Here is a 12,914-nt window from a genome sequence, read left to right on the forward strand (position 1 = left end):
TCTTTACATCATGCCTCATTTGCATATTTAAACATGTGATTAATGGGCTTGAAGTAAGTAATCATCTAGAGGAAGTTTACATAATAGCTAACTGTATTTACATAATGTGGACATTTTTTATTCTATTTGTTTGGAACTGATTTTCAATGTATTCTATTTCTGCTGTTAGCTTAATATTTGGATATTTTGTCTTTAGCTGTAAATCACTTTGTGATGTCTGCTCTTGAAAGGTAAACAAACCTATTATTATTATTATTAATAAGACAAATCTATTATTATAAAATTATTAATATAATCTATTATTATATTATTATTGTGCTTGTATTAATAATAATAAATGATTACTATTCATAATAATATTTTAATATATTTATATTATTAGTATTAATACAAATATAATACTATATTATTATTATTAATAATACAAATATATTATATTATTATTAATATAATCAATTATTATAATTATATTATCATCAATAATTTTTTCGGATTGTTCATAATAATATATTATTATAGTATTCATAATAATATATTATTATTATAGTATTCATAATACTATAATAATAATATATTATTATTATTAATGTATTGTTAATAATGTATTACAATTATTAATACTAATATAAATCCTCTGAATTAGTCATTTCATATCTTGTTGTTGCCCACTAGCATCTCTTCATTTCTCACAAGTCAAACCTGTCGTTGCTTATTGTTTGACTGGCATCCCTTTGGGTAAAAAAATAAATAATATCCTCATTTTTATGCTGCTGCTGTCATCATATTTAAAGCTCATTGTAACTTTTTCATCCAGAGGCATTCAAAGGAGCCAAGCGGGCCAACGTGTCACTGTCCAGACATGTGTAGCAAGTGGAAGATGAGAGGAGAGCACAGCCATTCTCTGGTCGTCTCGAAGCAGCCAAGCAGATAAATGTCAAAACGAGCAGAGAGACCTCCAGACCGAGACGCACAGCCGTGGAGGAGGAGCTGCTGCACACGGCACGCATGTCGCCCACCAGGCCTCAGAGTTACCAGTGGATTCAAAGAAGATTCAGATCACGGGCGCAGACACACACACACACACAGGAGAAAAGGGGGCGGGGTCAAAAGAGTCTACGCAAGATGGACGTCCTCGACGGCGTCTGGAGTCGACGTCGAAGTGGAAGAATCGAGCCTGAGCTCGGCGGGCGCGTCAAAGCCAGAAGAAAAAGATTGCAGATGTTGAAATCGTTGGTTTTCTCTTCACCTTGGTTCTCTTACCCGACCTGGAGGATGCCGCACCGCGAGCCCGCGCTCCCTGTTGGCGGAAGCACACCTCACGGCATCAACAAACGAGAATCACAATCAGAATCATCCGGCGTTTCAGAGGGTTTCTCCGTCTTTGGAAGTCGAGGGAAAGGACAAAAAAAAGTCCTACGGTTTGATCTGCGCCGCCGGGTTTTTCGTCTGAGAATCGCCGATGAATCCCAAAAACTGTTTACCGAATATTCTTTCACGTGGCGCTAACAGCGCAATGACTGGAGCCGTGAGCGGGGAGCTCGGGGACATTCATCCGCTGAAACGTTGCTTTTATTTTATTCTTTTAATGCAGCTGGCGGCTGATCCAAAAGGCCAAACTTAAAAATGTAAAATAAAAAAAGGAGATATATCACAATGTAAAGGAAGATGAGCAGCGGACGACACGAGAAGCAGCTGTATGAGGGGGAAGCGAGGAAGACGTCATGATGAAGGAATGCAGGATGAAGGCGGTCTGCATATTTGTTTATGGGGATTTTACACAATATTCACTTTTTCTTTTTTTGGTCTGGCTGGCTATCGATGACCTCCGCCACCGATGACCTCCGCCAAGGTCACGGTGTCGTTTGTTTGTCGTCCGTATTCCGGTGAGACCGCCGGCCCGATGCTCATGAAACTCGGAGTGGATCCGAATCGCTCTTTATCTTTTCACGAATGGAAACGGCCTTGGCGGAGGTCCTAGTGCCCTTATTGTTTAGGAAAACACCCCAAAAACACTTTGCACACCGACACTTCTGTGACATGTACTTCAAAAGATACGGCGGCAAATAATATCATTTGTTTTCTTATTCAAACAAATCCCAAGAAAACCTTGGATTAAAAATGCCTGTGGTGCTCTTTTAAACTGAGATTGCGGGGTTGTACGCGTATCGATCTTTAAGGATCGATCACACATCTCGAGTTTGATTTGAAATAAATGTGCACACTTTATGTCGCCGTCAACATGGAAGCACACAGTTGCACACAGGGGCCACACAGGGGCCACGGGCGGAGCTTTACCCTCCTCTTCTCTAAGTCTCTGTGCAGCGTCTCTGCTCTCGACTTTTCGAGGAGCAGTTGCTGCTCGAGCTGACGAATGTGGGCGCGTTCCGACTTCCTCTGAGTCTAGAGAGAGACAAAGAGAAAGACAGGGAGGAACGAGAGACTGGCGGAAAGGAAGGATGGAGAAGAAGAAGAAGGAAAAACAAGAAAAGAAAAAGAGAGCCGTACAGGTCCGAGGGGAGTGATGGAGATCAGAACAACGGTCATGTGACCCGGAGAGATTTAGGCTGTGAGGTGAAGCTCATTTTCTTTCTCATTTTCAACTGAATTCACTGTGCGCTCATATTCAAGGTATTACGGTCTATATATATATATATATATATATATATATATATATATAAATAACTGGTTTAATGATGTGCTGAATATTTAAGTTGTTTATTTTTTACATTAAATCTCCGTCGCTAACGCAGTGACGCCTGGATCTCACGCCCTGTGTATCGCCTGATATCGGCTTTAAAATGAAAATACCTGCTTATTACATAAATTATTATCGCGCTAGAGTTTTTTGTCTTCTCGCGTGACAGAAATGGAATATTAAAATATCAGCAGTCTTATCCATTAACAGTCCAGACTTCTGTGTTTGACACACTTCCTTGTGTAAAAGTGACTTTTAGTCCGTTTTACTGCATTACTTTAGTCTAAAAAACACGTACAGACTGTGCCGTCATCCATCGGTTTCAGGGCGTATAAATGCAGGGAGAGCCAAAAGCAAAACAGAAAAGAGAAAGAATTGGATTTACCTTCCACCCGGGGGCGTACAGGAGGAGGACAGGTGGGGTCCCGCCGCTAATGGATTTCTAATGGCTTCAAAATGAGGCGTAAGTCTTCATTGCATGACCTTTAACCCTAAATTACGCTGCAGCTGCATGAAACAGCCGACAGAAGCTGTCAATCAGATGTCCAGAAGGACGTGTCGGTCTTCTCAGCCGCCTCAGGGTTCGTGATGTTCATGGCTACACTGGATTCTCCCCACGTGCAGGTACAGTTATTGTAATATTGAAACAGCTCGTAGGTGTTAGTTATGTGGATAAATACCTCCAGGTCTCCTTTGGTGATGCATTCCTCCTCCACTCTGAACTGGAGGTCCTCCACTTTCCTGAAGGAAGAAAAAGGAGAAGAAAAAGACGTGAGAGCGTCTTCGTAGATCTGGCGTCCGACGGCGTCTAAAGTCGTCTGAAGGCGACAAACGACGGCTCGACGTAAAGAACGAGGTTTTACCGAATTTGACTAGTCGGCCGACCGAAAAACATTTTGAACTATTCATTCTTCGATACATCCTGGAGACATTTTGTTTTCAAGTGACAACAACGATGTTCAGTTGTGACGATGCATAACCAGGTTGAAACCTCGGTAACCTCGGTAGCCATTGGGGGAGTTTGAGATGAAACCCGTACGATATAATGTTGTTCTTGATAGAACCTCTAGCATGAGATTTAAACGAAACCCTTAATATATAAAGTTATTCTTGGTAGACCCCCCCTCTCTATGAGATCTAGATGAAACCCTTAATATATAAAGTTATTCTTCATAGAACCCCCTGATGGGATCTAGATGGAACCCTTAATATAAAGATATTCTTCATAGAACCCCCTCTATGAGATCCAGATGAAACCCTTAATATATAAAGTTATTCTAGGTAGAACCCCCTCTCTATGAGATCTAGATGAAACCCTTATGATATAAAGTTATTCTAGGTAGAACCCCCTCTATGAGATCTAGATGAAACCCTTATGATATAAAGTTATTCTAGGTAGAACCCCCTCTATGAGATCTAGATGAAACCCTTATGATATAAAGTTATTCTAGGTAGACCCCCTCTCTATGAGATCTAGATGAAACCCTTATGATATAAAGTTATTCTAGGTAGAACCCTCTCTATGAGATCTAGATGAAACCCTTAATATAAAGATATTCTAGGTAGAACCCCCTCTCTATGAGATCTAGATGAAACCCTTATGATATAAAGTTATTCTAGGTAGAACCCCCTCTATGAGATCTAGATGAAACCCTTATGATATAAAGTTATTCTAGGTAGAACCCCCTCTATGAGATCTAGATGAAACCCTTGGAGTGTAAACGGGTTCTCAGCAGAACTGAATTCACAATGATGTGAGAGTCTACAGATGGAGGTCCCAGCTCCGTCTCTACCTCTTCTCTTCCTCCAGCTGATTGGCCAGTTCCAGTTTGTCCTTCTGCGTGCTGGCCAGCATGACTCTGACTTGCTGCAGGCTGCTCTCGTTCTCCGATATGTGCTGCGGGCGGCAGGAAGACGTTCAAAGCTCCGTCCGCGTTGGGTCGGGCGAAAGCCACGGCGGACGGCACCCGGTGTCCTACCTGCACGTGCTGCACCTTGAGGACGCTCAGGTCCTTCTCCACCTCACAGATGTGGCTGGTGGCCTTGGCCATCTCGGCCCGCTCCATGTCCCTCTCGGCCAGCAGCTGCTCGATGTGCTGCTGCTTCTCCTTCAGGGCCTCCTGGAGCGCGGTGGTGCCCGAGATCTTGCGCGCGTAGCGGGACGACGTCTCGGTCAGCTAGAGAGGCGAGAGGGAGGACGAGAACGATTAGAGGGGAGGGGGGGGAAGAAATCTAATGTTATTCTTTTTTAATTTAATTTAAATATTTTTTTATTTTTTATTTTTTAATTCATATTTTATTAGAGTTCAGAATCTCACATACACATATTTAAATTTTTCTGATTCTATGTATAAAGATAAGTTAAAAAACCCAAAAAAACACATAAACAAATCAAGAAACAGAAACAATACCATAGGAACAAAACTACAAATAAAGCAGGCAGAAATCATTTTCCATAGAGTAAAGAAATACAGTCAGGCCATTTATCTGTGGCAGAGTTGGTTCTAATGTTATTCAAAAAAAAAAAGGTAGAACCGCCCTGGGTGGGTTCTGTGGAAGGACATTTTTTTAAACTTAAGCAGCAATCGGTGTATCCACAGAATATATCTGTATGCGTAGTTTTATATCTCACCTCTAACTTTGAGTAATGATCTAAACCGTGTCCTGACTCCTGTAACGCAATCAAAATACCACTCAAGAGCCGTAAAGGATGTGGAACCGGCTCCGAAATGCATTCGTCGGCTATTTAAAGTTGGATGAGATGCGGAAAACAGGAAATCGAGTGGGAGGAGGGGAGGAAGTCTGGGTCTCGCTGACCCGGCTAGGACCCGGGTCGATGACGGACGGGGACCCGGGAATAGAGTTGTGACTCGCAGTGTCCAGCAGGGAGAATAAAGGCCTATTATCAACACCGGCACCGACAGTTGACCCCGGCCTGCCCCAAAGAGTCCCCCAGGGGATGAGGGGATGAGGCTTAGCGATCCCACCATCTGGACCCAGAGCCCAACGAGAAGAGGGGGGGTGGTGGGGAAGATGGACGGTAAGAAAAAAAGAAGACAAAAAAGAAATGTACGCTTTTATTGATCCCCGTGGGGAAATTCTTCTCTGCATTTGGACCCATCTTTAGTTATTAAGGAGCAGTGGGCTGCAGGGAGGAGCCCGGCGAGCGACTGGGGGTTCAGTGTCTTGCTCAAGGACACTAGCGGGAATATTCAATATTTCTTCAGCCTTTTCAAAAAACATTGGTCATCCGCTCGGGGAGTGTTTGAATGCTTCAGAAAATATCACCAATCAAAAGCTCAAGTGTTGAATATAAAGCTAAAAGGGTGCAACGTTTCATTTGAACCACTAGAGGGAGCTCTTTGAGAGGATTCATGCATCACCTGATCAATTCAGAGGCCACAGCATTTTGTACATTGATTATATCCATTTATATATATATAAAAATAAATGTGTATATATATATATATAAATAAATGTGTGTACATATATAAATGTATATATATATATATATATATATACTGTCAACCCTTACTTAAAGCATTTTGTACATTGATTATATCCATTTATATATATATATATATAAATAAATGTATATATATATATATAAACCCTTATATAGTTGGGTTGGCAGTAACTTTGTGACCATTAAAGTTCTTTCCCAGTAGAAACAACGTGAGCATTGTACGCATTAGGAAAACAGGATACCGAGCCGGGAGGGGATAAGAAAGAGGGGTCGGAGGTCACCATCTGTGGGGCGTCCACTGATGACGGGTAGAGAGGAGCGTCCACGACAAACAAGAGGCAATTATGGCTCGTCACAGTTCCTACGACTCGTGTCTGAATCAGACTCTTCCCCCGGCCTCGCGCTGTCCCTTTGTTGGATCCGGTTTGCAAAGCCCCAGAGGTCGAGGAGAGGTGGGCCGGGGGGGGGGGGGGGGTTACTCTGATCTGTGAGACGTTGTAAATCATAGGAAGAAAAAAAGAGCCGAGGAGGTCTCCGGGGGCCGATAAGCTATAGTTGGGCTACAGAGCGCATACCGTTTTCTGGCTTGACCAGAAAGAATAAAAAAGGGACAGTAGAGACTATTTAAATAAATAAAAAGGCAAAAGTTTCTCTTTTAAAGCCTGCCGCTGGTCTGTAACCGAGTGGGAGAAGGCAGACTTGACCAAGCAGTAGATTTACACTCGAAAAACCTGGGATGTCACATTACAAGCGGGGGCGCCGGCTCTCGATGCACTCGTGGGTGTGTCTGTGCTGCAGTGTCATAACATTAATTAAAGAGCACTGGTGGAATTACAAACTTGTGAGTATCGGATGGCTTAATAATCTGTACACATACGACATCCCTGACCTTTGACCTCACATCGGATCAGGGACAACTCCCCCCCGAAAAAACAGAAAAAACTCTTCCACAGGGGAAAAAAAAGGGAAGAAACCTTCAGGAGGGCAACAGAGGAGGATCCCTCTCCAATAGATGTCGTGTGACCAGAAGGAATCATTACAGAGTGACAACACATTCAATGAGGAAATGAAGAAGAAGACCAAAGGGGAGGGGCCTCTCACCGGGAGCACTCAGATAACAGCCGTGCGCTCGGTGGAGGAGTATCTCGATGACAAAGGTCTGAAGGTCAAGACACAGAGACACAAAGAAAGGAAACGCCTCGGCAGAAGGATTGTTCTGGTTTAAAGAGCACGCCATAAGCAGAGGACAGAAACAACAGCGACGGGACCGAGCGGCTGCCAGGTTTGCTCAACGGCACGAAGGACTCGCTGCCAGCTGCCAATCGGAGATCTTGAAAAGAGGCAAATTCCCCTAAAACTTCCTTTTATGTACCCAGGCTGGAAGAAATATGAGCAGCCAGGATACGGGAGCCTGAACGCCTCCCTCAGGGGCGGGGGGAGGGCAGGCGGAGAGTGCTCCATGCCTCTATCTGGTGGAGAGAAAGAGGTACTACAACAATGCTCCCCTCAAGCAACAGTAAAGGAAGTCACCTGAGGACTGCACTTCTCCACCTGGTGGACAACCAGAGGAATTACAACAACAACAACAACAACAACAACCAGGGCCCTTTTTCTCGTACGTGGCTCAATAAAGTCCATAAAATGTCCTATTATCACGCTTAAATTGACATCCGGCTATCTCGGTTTCTCAAAGGCCGATCCGCCCTCAAACCGTCTCGTTAATTTGAACCAGACGTCTCAGGATGATTTTTTGTATCGATCCAAAAAATATGCTTAATCGTATCTGTTTTTAACGTGCGTGTACAACACTAGATGGAAGAACTACCTTTAGATGTGAAGATGTATTTTATAATTTTTACAATTATATATATATATAATGTAATTTCGAGCCACTTTTTTAAAAAAAAATGTTTATGTTTATAGTGTTTTACCTGGTAACTGGTTTTAAATGGCACTTTCAAAATAAAGCGTTGGAGAGGAAACGGTACGCTCATCTTCAGATGAGAAGATTGACACCAATCAAAAGTCGTCGGTTCGATTCCTCCTCCTGGCCACAAGTTGAAGTCTCTGAAGAAGCTGCAGCTTTATATTCATCGAACTGCAAGACTACTGTCACGCGTGACCCCGAAAACAGAGACGCCGCCGCCGCCGCCGCCATCTTACCAGTCCGGTCCGGCTCGGCCGCCCGCCCACGGAGGAGGCCACGGAGCTGACGGAGCTGATGGAGGAGCTGCTGGGGCTGTGGACCAGGGAGGAGACGCCCATGGCCATCCGCTTGCTCTTCTTGGCCTTGGCCGGGCTGGTGGAGGGGAAGCCGATGCGGATCACCTTGTGGATCGGCGCAAACAGGCCGAACTTGTGAAGGCACTGGAAGTATCTGCGGGGAGAGAGAGAGGCCAGTTTCTATCACGTTTTATCAAAACAGATAAAAAAATGCTCCGAGGAGGGATTCGGAATAAATATCTCTTTTAGTCATCGGGAAATACTTTGCCTCACGGCTCCAGCTACGTCATCGATTTAATAATTATTATTTAAAATCACCTTTAAAATGGTCAAACTCAAATTCCGACATGACCGGTGGAGCAAGAAACCAGTTAAAATAGCCAATATTCTGGCGTTAATGGCCTAATATTGTACACGAAGAAAACGACAATGATTAATAATCGATAATAGTTAGCCGCAGCATGAATAGTTATAACCAAAGCCTGGAGCTGAAATGATTTATTGATCAATCATTTGGTCCAATAACAGAAAACCGATGATTGATACCGGTATTCTATTTTATTTTAGTCAAATGGAAAACATTTGCTGCTTCCAGCTTCTCATGTGTTCATTTTAATGTTTGGTTTCCATTGTTTTTCTTTTGTCTTGTATTAGAATAAATCAAATATTATTGAGTTTTGGACTGACGGAGGGACAAAGACAAAAAAGTAACATTACTTTTAGGTTTTTAGAAAAACATTGAGGGGCTTTTCCCAACGTTTCGTCCGTTATCACAATGTACGTGATGTAAAAGATGAAGAAGTATGGTGGTCGTGAAGTGGGGGAGGGACCCCTCACTTTATGGCCCTTGATTTGGCCTCGTGGCTCCCGGGCTCCTGTCACAAGACGGTCTTCAACGTGTTTTAATCCTGTTTTATTTAGATTATCATCTGTCTGTGATATTGTGAACATAGTTAAGGGGTAACTCTCGCCTCTTTTGAGCTCTCCCCCCCCCCCATGTGAAGTTTCCTGACTGCCACTGTTGTAGTTTCTGGCCCACATTCGGTCATGATGACTCACCAACAGACTCACAAGGTGAAAACAATGCATTCATGTGTGTGTGTGTGTGTGTGTGTGTTTACCTTGTACCAGCCACAGCGCCATCATTCTTCCCGAGGGGCTCATCCAGCTCGACCCCACACCATTCCCCCTTGGCGAAGTCCGTCTCCCCCATGTAGCGGATGACTCCCATCTTGGAGCCGCCCACCTGGCGACAGACGAGGAAACGAAACGGGCCGACCGTCAGAGCGCGTTCACGCCAAACGGCGAGCAAACCTTTCGCACGATTACGTACGACCCTAAACGGAAAAACCCGGCGTTGATATTTCATATTCCGATGGCGTGTTGGTAGCCGTTGGTGATCCCTGAAAGGGACGTTGTGGAGCTTTTATTTCACGTGGATGTCCAATCAGCGCTGGTGGTTCGATCAATACATTCCTCAGAGCCGTAACGACCCAGAGAGACGGCGTAGGAAGAACCCCGGATGTCTCTGGTAGCTCCTCAAGATTCACCTCCTCGTTCTCTTTGATTGGAAAAACCGCGACAAAAAAAACGGCTTCCCAAAACTACGAGTGCAAGGTATGCCGTGGATGACGATGCAGTTTTAGTGATTTTCAGCACTTTTAGCGATGGTCGATGACGCGCCTCGTACCGCGAGAAATCGAATTTGAGGAGCTAACGCTGAGTCACTTATCCGGCTCCTGTGTTTGCTACGGCCGTAGCATGTTGTATATTCGTGCTATATTTGTGTTCAGGTACGATTTCATCGACCGGAGGCTTTCACACTCTTCTCAATCAGCACCGGATGATATTGTGTGAAGAGAACCGCCATTTGAACCTTTATTTAACTCTCCGGGTACAGACTGAAGGCCGGCCGGGGAGTAGCAGCTCGGTGCTTCCTGGCAAGGCAACACATCATCATGCGTTTTACTCTCAGGGCATCTGGAAACAGTTCAGTCTATTTTCTTCTTCTTCTTCTTTAAACCCCTCTTCAAGCGATCTACTATTTACACAAACGGGCGGCGAGGTTCGACCTCCGCTCACGATGACTCGTCTGCAGCAGCGCATCGTGAGAGCGTTCGGCTGTGTTTACACACGGGGGTGTTCCACGACTATTGAGAATTTGTTACGGGTCAAGTATTCTGTCCAAATGAGGTCTTATTCCAAATGTAGCATTTTAATCGAGACGCCTCGAAATGCCGATATCGTTGTGCTTTTGGGAGCATTCTTTGGACACGAATACGGAGTTCATTCAGAATAAGCGTCTCGTTTTAGATGGTTTGTACGTACTGAATTTGCAGGAACATAATTCAAAACGATCTGCTTTCGTATAACGCAGCGGATGAGCTCCCTGAGTAATGAAGGACTTCATCACATTGATGCAGCAGCCCCGTGAATCCAATATTGACATCCAGTAAATCAGCTGTTTCTTTGCAGCTTAGTTCACAACGGCCTGACACACCCACGAGGAGTCCTCTGGATCCTCTGATGGCTTCGGTCCTGTTATAGTTACTGAACAGCTCTTCGAGATATTCTTAACGAAGGCAAAATAACCAAAGACCTGAAAACACTGGTTTCAGCAATGTCATACTTTGTTGAAAACCTGTGTACCCCAAAAGGAAAGGGCAACAGATAAAGTGTAGTCCTCCACCCGCTGCTTTGTGGACTACAGTTTTGAAGTCTTGAGTCACCATCTTGGATTTTTGCAAACAGTGGAAGGAAGTGACCATATTTGGACACCAAGGTAGAGACACCTGTCAATCACCTTGTAGCCCCACCCCTAAAGCGTCCCCTGCTTTACGGTCTGTTTGACTCTAAATTACCTTAATGTACTAAATGATGACATCATGCTGTATAGAAGAAGACTTGAAACTAGAGACTGAGACATAAACTCATGTTTACTGAGGGAATACATCAAGAGAGAAGTAGAGTCATTATATAGACTTCTATACAACCAGAGGAGCCCCCTGGTGGTCAGGAGAGAGAATGCAGCGTTAAATCATGAAGCATATATTTCTATACAACCAGAGGAGTCGCCCCTGGTGGACAGGAGAGAGAATGCAGCTTTAAATCATGAAGCATATACTTCTATACAACCAGAGGAGTCGCCCCCTGGTGGTCAAAGAGAATGCAGCTTTAAGAACACTTGGCTCATGGCCACGCCGAGCTTTTTAATATTTGGTTGAAGGAATCAAAGAGCGAGGCCGTGCTCATACGGTCGAATAAGGAAATCTTCATTCGGGCGTGGGAATATATATCAACATTATATCAATATCGTGATATGAGACTGGATATCGTCGTAGATTTCGGATATCGGAATATTGTAATATGACAGAAGTGTTGTCTTTACTTATTATTTGCCTTTTACACTTCATTATATTCACATTGCTGATTATTACTTATCAGTAACGCAATTGTGTAAATATTTTTGGTGGGCGTGACCCAACTGGATCCATCCATGGCGGCAAGATAGATTACACGGGAGAGGCTTAGGAAACAGCCGACTCCACTGATCAATGTGTCAGCTCCTCTCTTAAGTACTGAAAGTAATCCGGAGTGATTTACGATATTGACCAGGAGGAAGGCTTTCGCACAGGCTCTGATGTAACTGTCCCCCGGCGCCCATCAGTTAATGGGAAGCAATGTGACCCGGGGCCAATAAGTCCATGCAGCGGTCATCGTCGGGGTCAACGACAAAAATGAAAGATTTTCTTTTGACGTGCTGTAGAATTGTTGGGAAAACATTTTTTGTTGGTAAATAGTGGATTAAAAAACAAAAAAGGTAAATTAGATTAATGCTGAATTCGAGGATAGAAAAAGCAGACGCTTCCTGTGGGAATCAACCATGTGTCACATTACGCAGCGTGAATCCATCTTTACTGAGAGCTCCGTGCAGCTGCAGTCCTCCATTGGAACTCTCGTCTCACTCAGCTTCTATGAACTATGTTAGTCTAAACCAGTGGTCCCCAAACTAAGGCCCGCGGGCCGGATACGGCCCGTCTCCACATTTGCCCCGGCCCCCTGAACATTACCAGACACGCATTATGATTTTTATTTTCAGTCTGGCCAGGCAAATCCTAGACTTTTCTCTGTGAAGAACACAGAGAGGGGTATTTGGTTATTATCTATTTCATAAATAGTGTTATTTATTTCCTGACTTTTTTTTCTGTGAAGATCCCGGAAAGGGTTATTAATATTTGGTTATGTGTGGCTTTCTGGAAAACACACTGACCCCGGCCACCATCAGAGAAGGGAAAAGTTATGTGGCCCTCACAGGAAAAAGTTTGGGGACCCCTGGTCTAAAATATTTAGACATAATGAAGTTAACTTCTCCCACTCCGCCAGTCTTTGCTGTGGACCGGTCCTTCTCAAGGACATGGGCTCTTTGAGGGGAGGTGGTAGGTCAGCAGCGCCACACTGAGCAAGAGTTCATCATTTTAAAGCCTGAACCTGAAGATACACGAGAGATGCAGTGTGTGTCCAGTTGTTCTC

General features: G+C 44.1%; 1 protein-coding gene and 1 long non-coding RNA gene across 8 annotated transcripts in view; one reads left to right on the forward strand and one right to left on the reverse strand.

The window, feature by feature from the left end:
* clip2 (CAP-GLY domain containing linker protein 2) overlaps positions 1-12,914 on the reverse strand; it is a 33,798-nt gene that overhangs the window by 9,875 nt on the left and 11,009 nt on the right. For 5 of the 7 annotated variants that reach the window (XM_056441459.1, XM_056441461.1, XM_056441482.1 and 2 more), the window contains 6 exons: positions 9,506-9,630; positions 8,325-8,538; positions 4,675-4,872; positions 4,489-4,592; positions 3,376-3,436; positions 1,247-1,297 (listed from right to left, as the gene is read on the reverse strand). In XM_056441459.1, the coding sequence (XP_056297434.1) occupies positions 1,247-1,297; positions 3,376-3,436; positions 4,489-4,592; positions 4,675-4,872; positions 8,325-8,538; positions 9,506-9,630 (753 nt within the window). Of the gene's footprint in view, positions 1-1,246; positions 1,298-2,295; positions 2,401-3,375; positions 3,437-4,488; positions 4,593-4,674; positions 4,873-8,324; positions 8,539-9,505; positions 9,631-12,914 lie in introns of all 7 variants that reach the window. The other 2 variants (XM_056441488.1, XM_056441478.1) reach the window with 2 other exon arrangements.
* Positions 7,277-7,807, forward strand: LOC130211386 (uncharacterized). Its single transcript, XR_008835026.1, has 2 exons — positions 7,277-7,443; positions 7,538-7,807. It is a non-coding gene; the product is annotated as an uncharacterized LOC130211386 (long non-coding RNA).

The sequence above is a fragment of the Pseudoliparis swirei genome, chromosome 3, assembly GCF_029220125.1.
Source record: "Pseudoliparis swirei isolate HS2019 ecotype Mariana Trench chromosome 3, NWPU_hadal_v1, whole genome shotgun sequence".
NCBI lineage: Eukaryota > Metazoa > Chordata > Actinopteri > Perciformes > Liparidae > Pseudoliparis > Pseudoliparis swirei.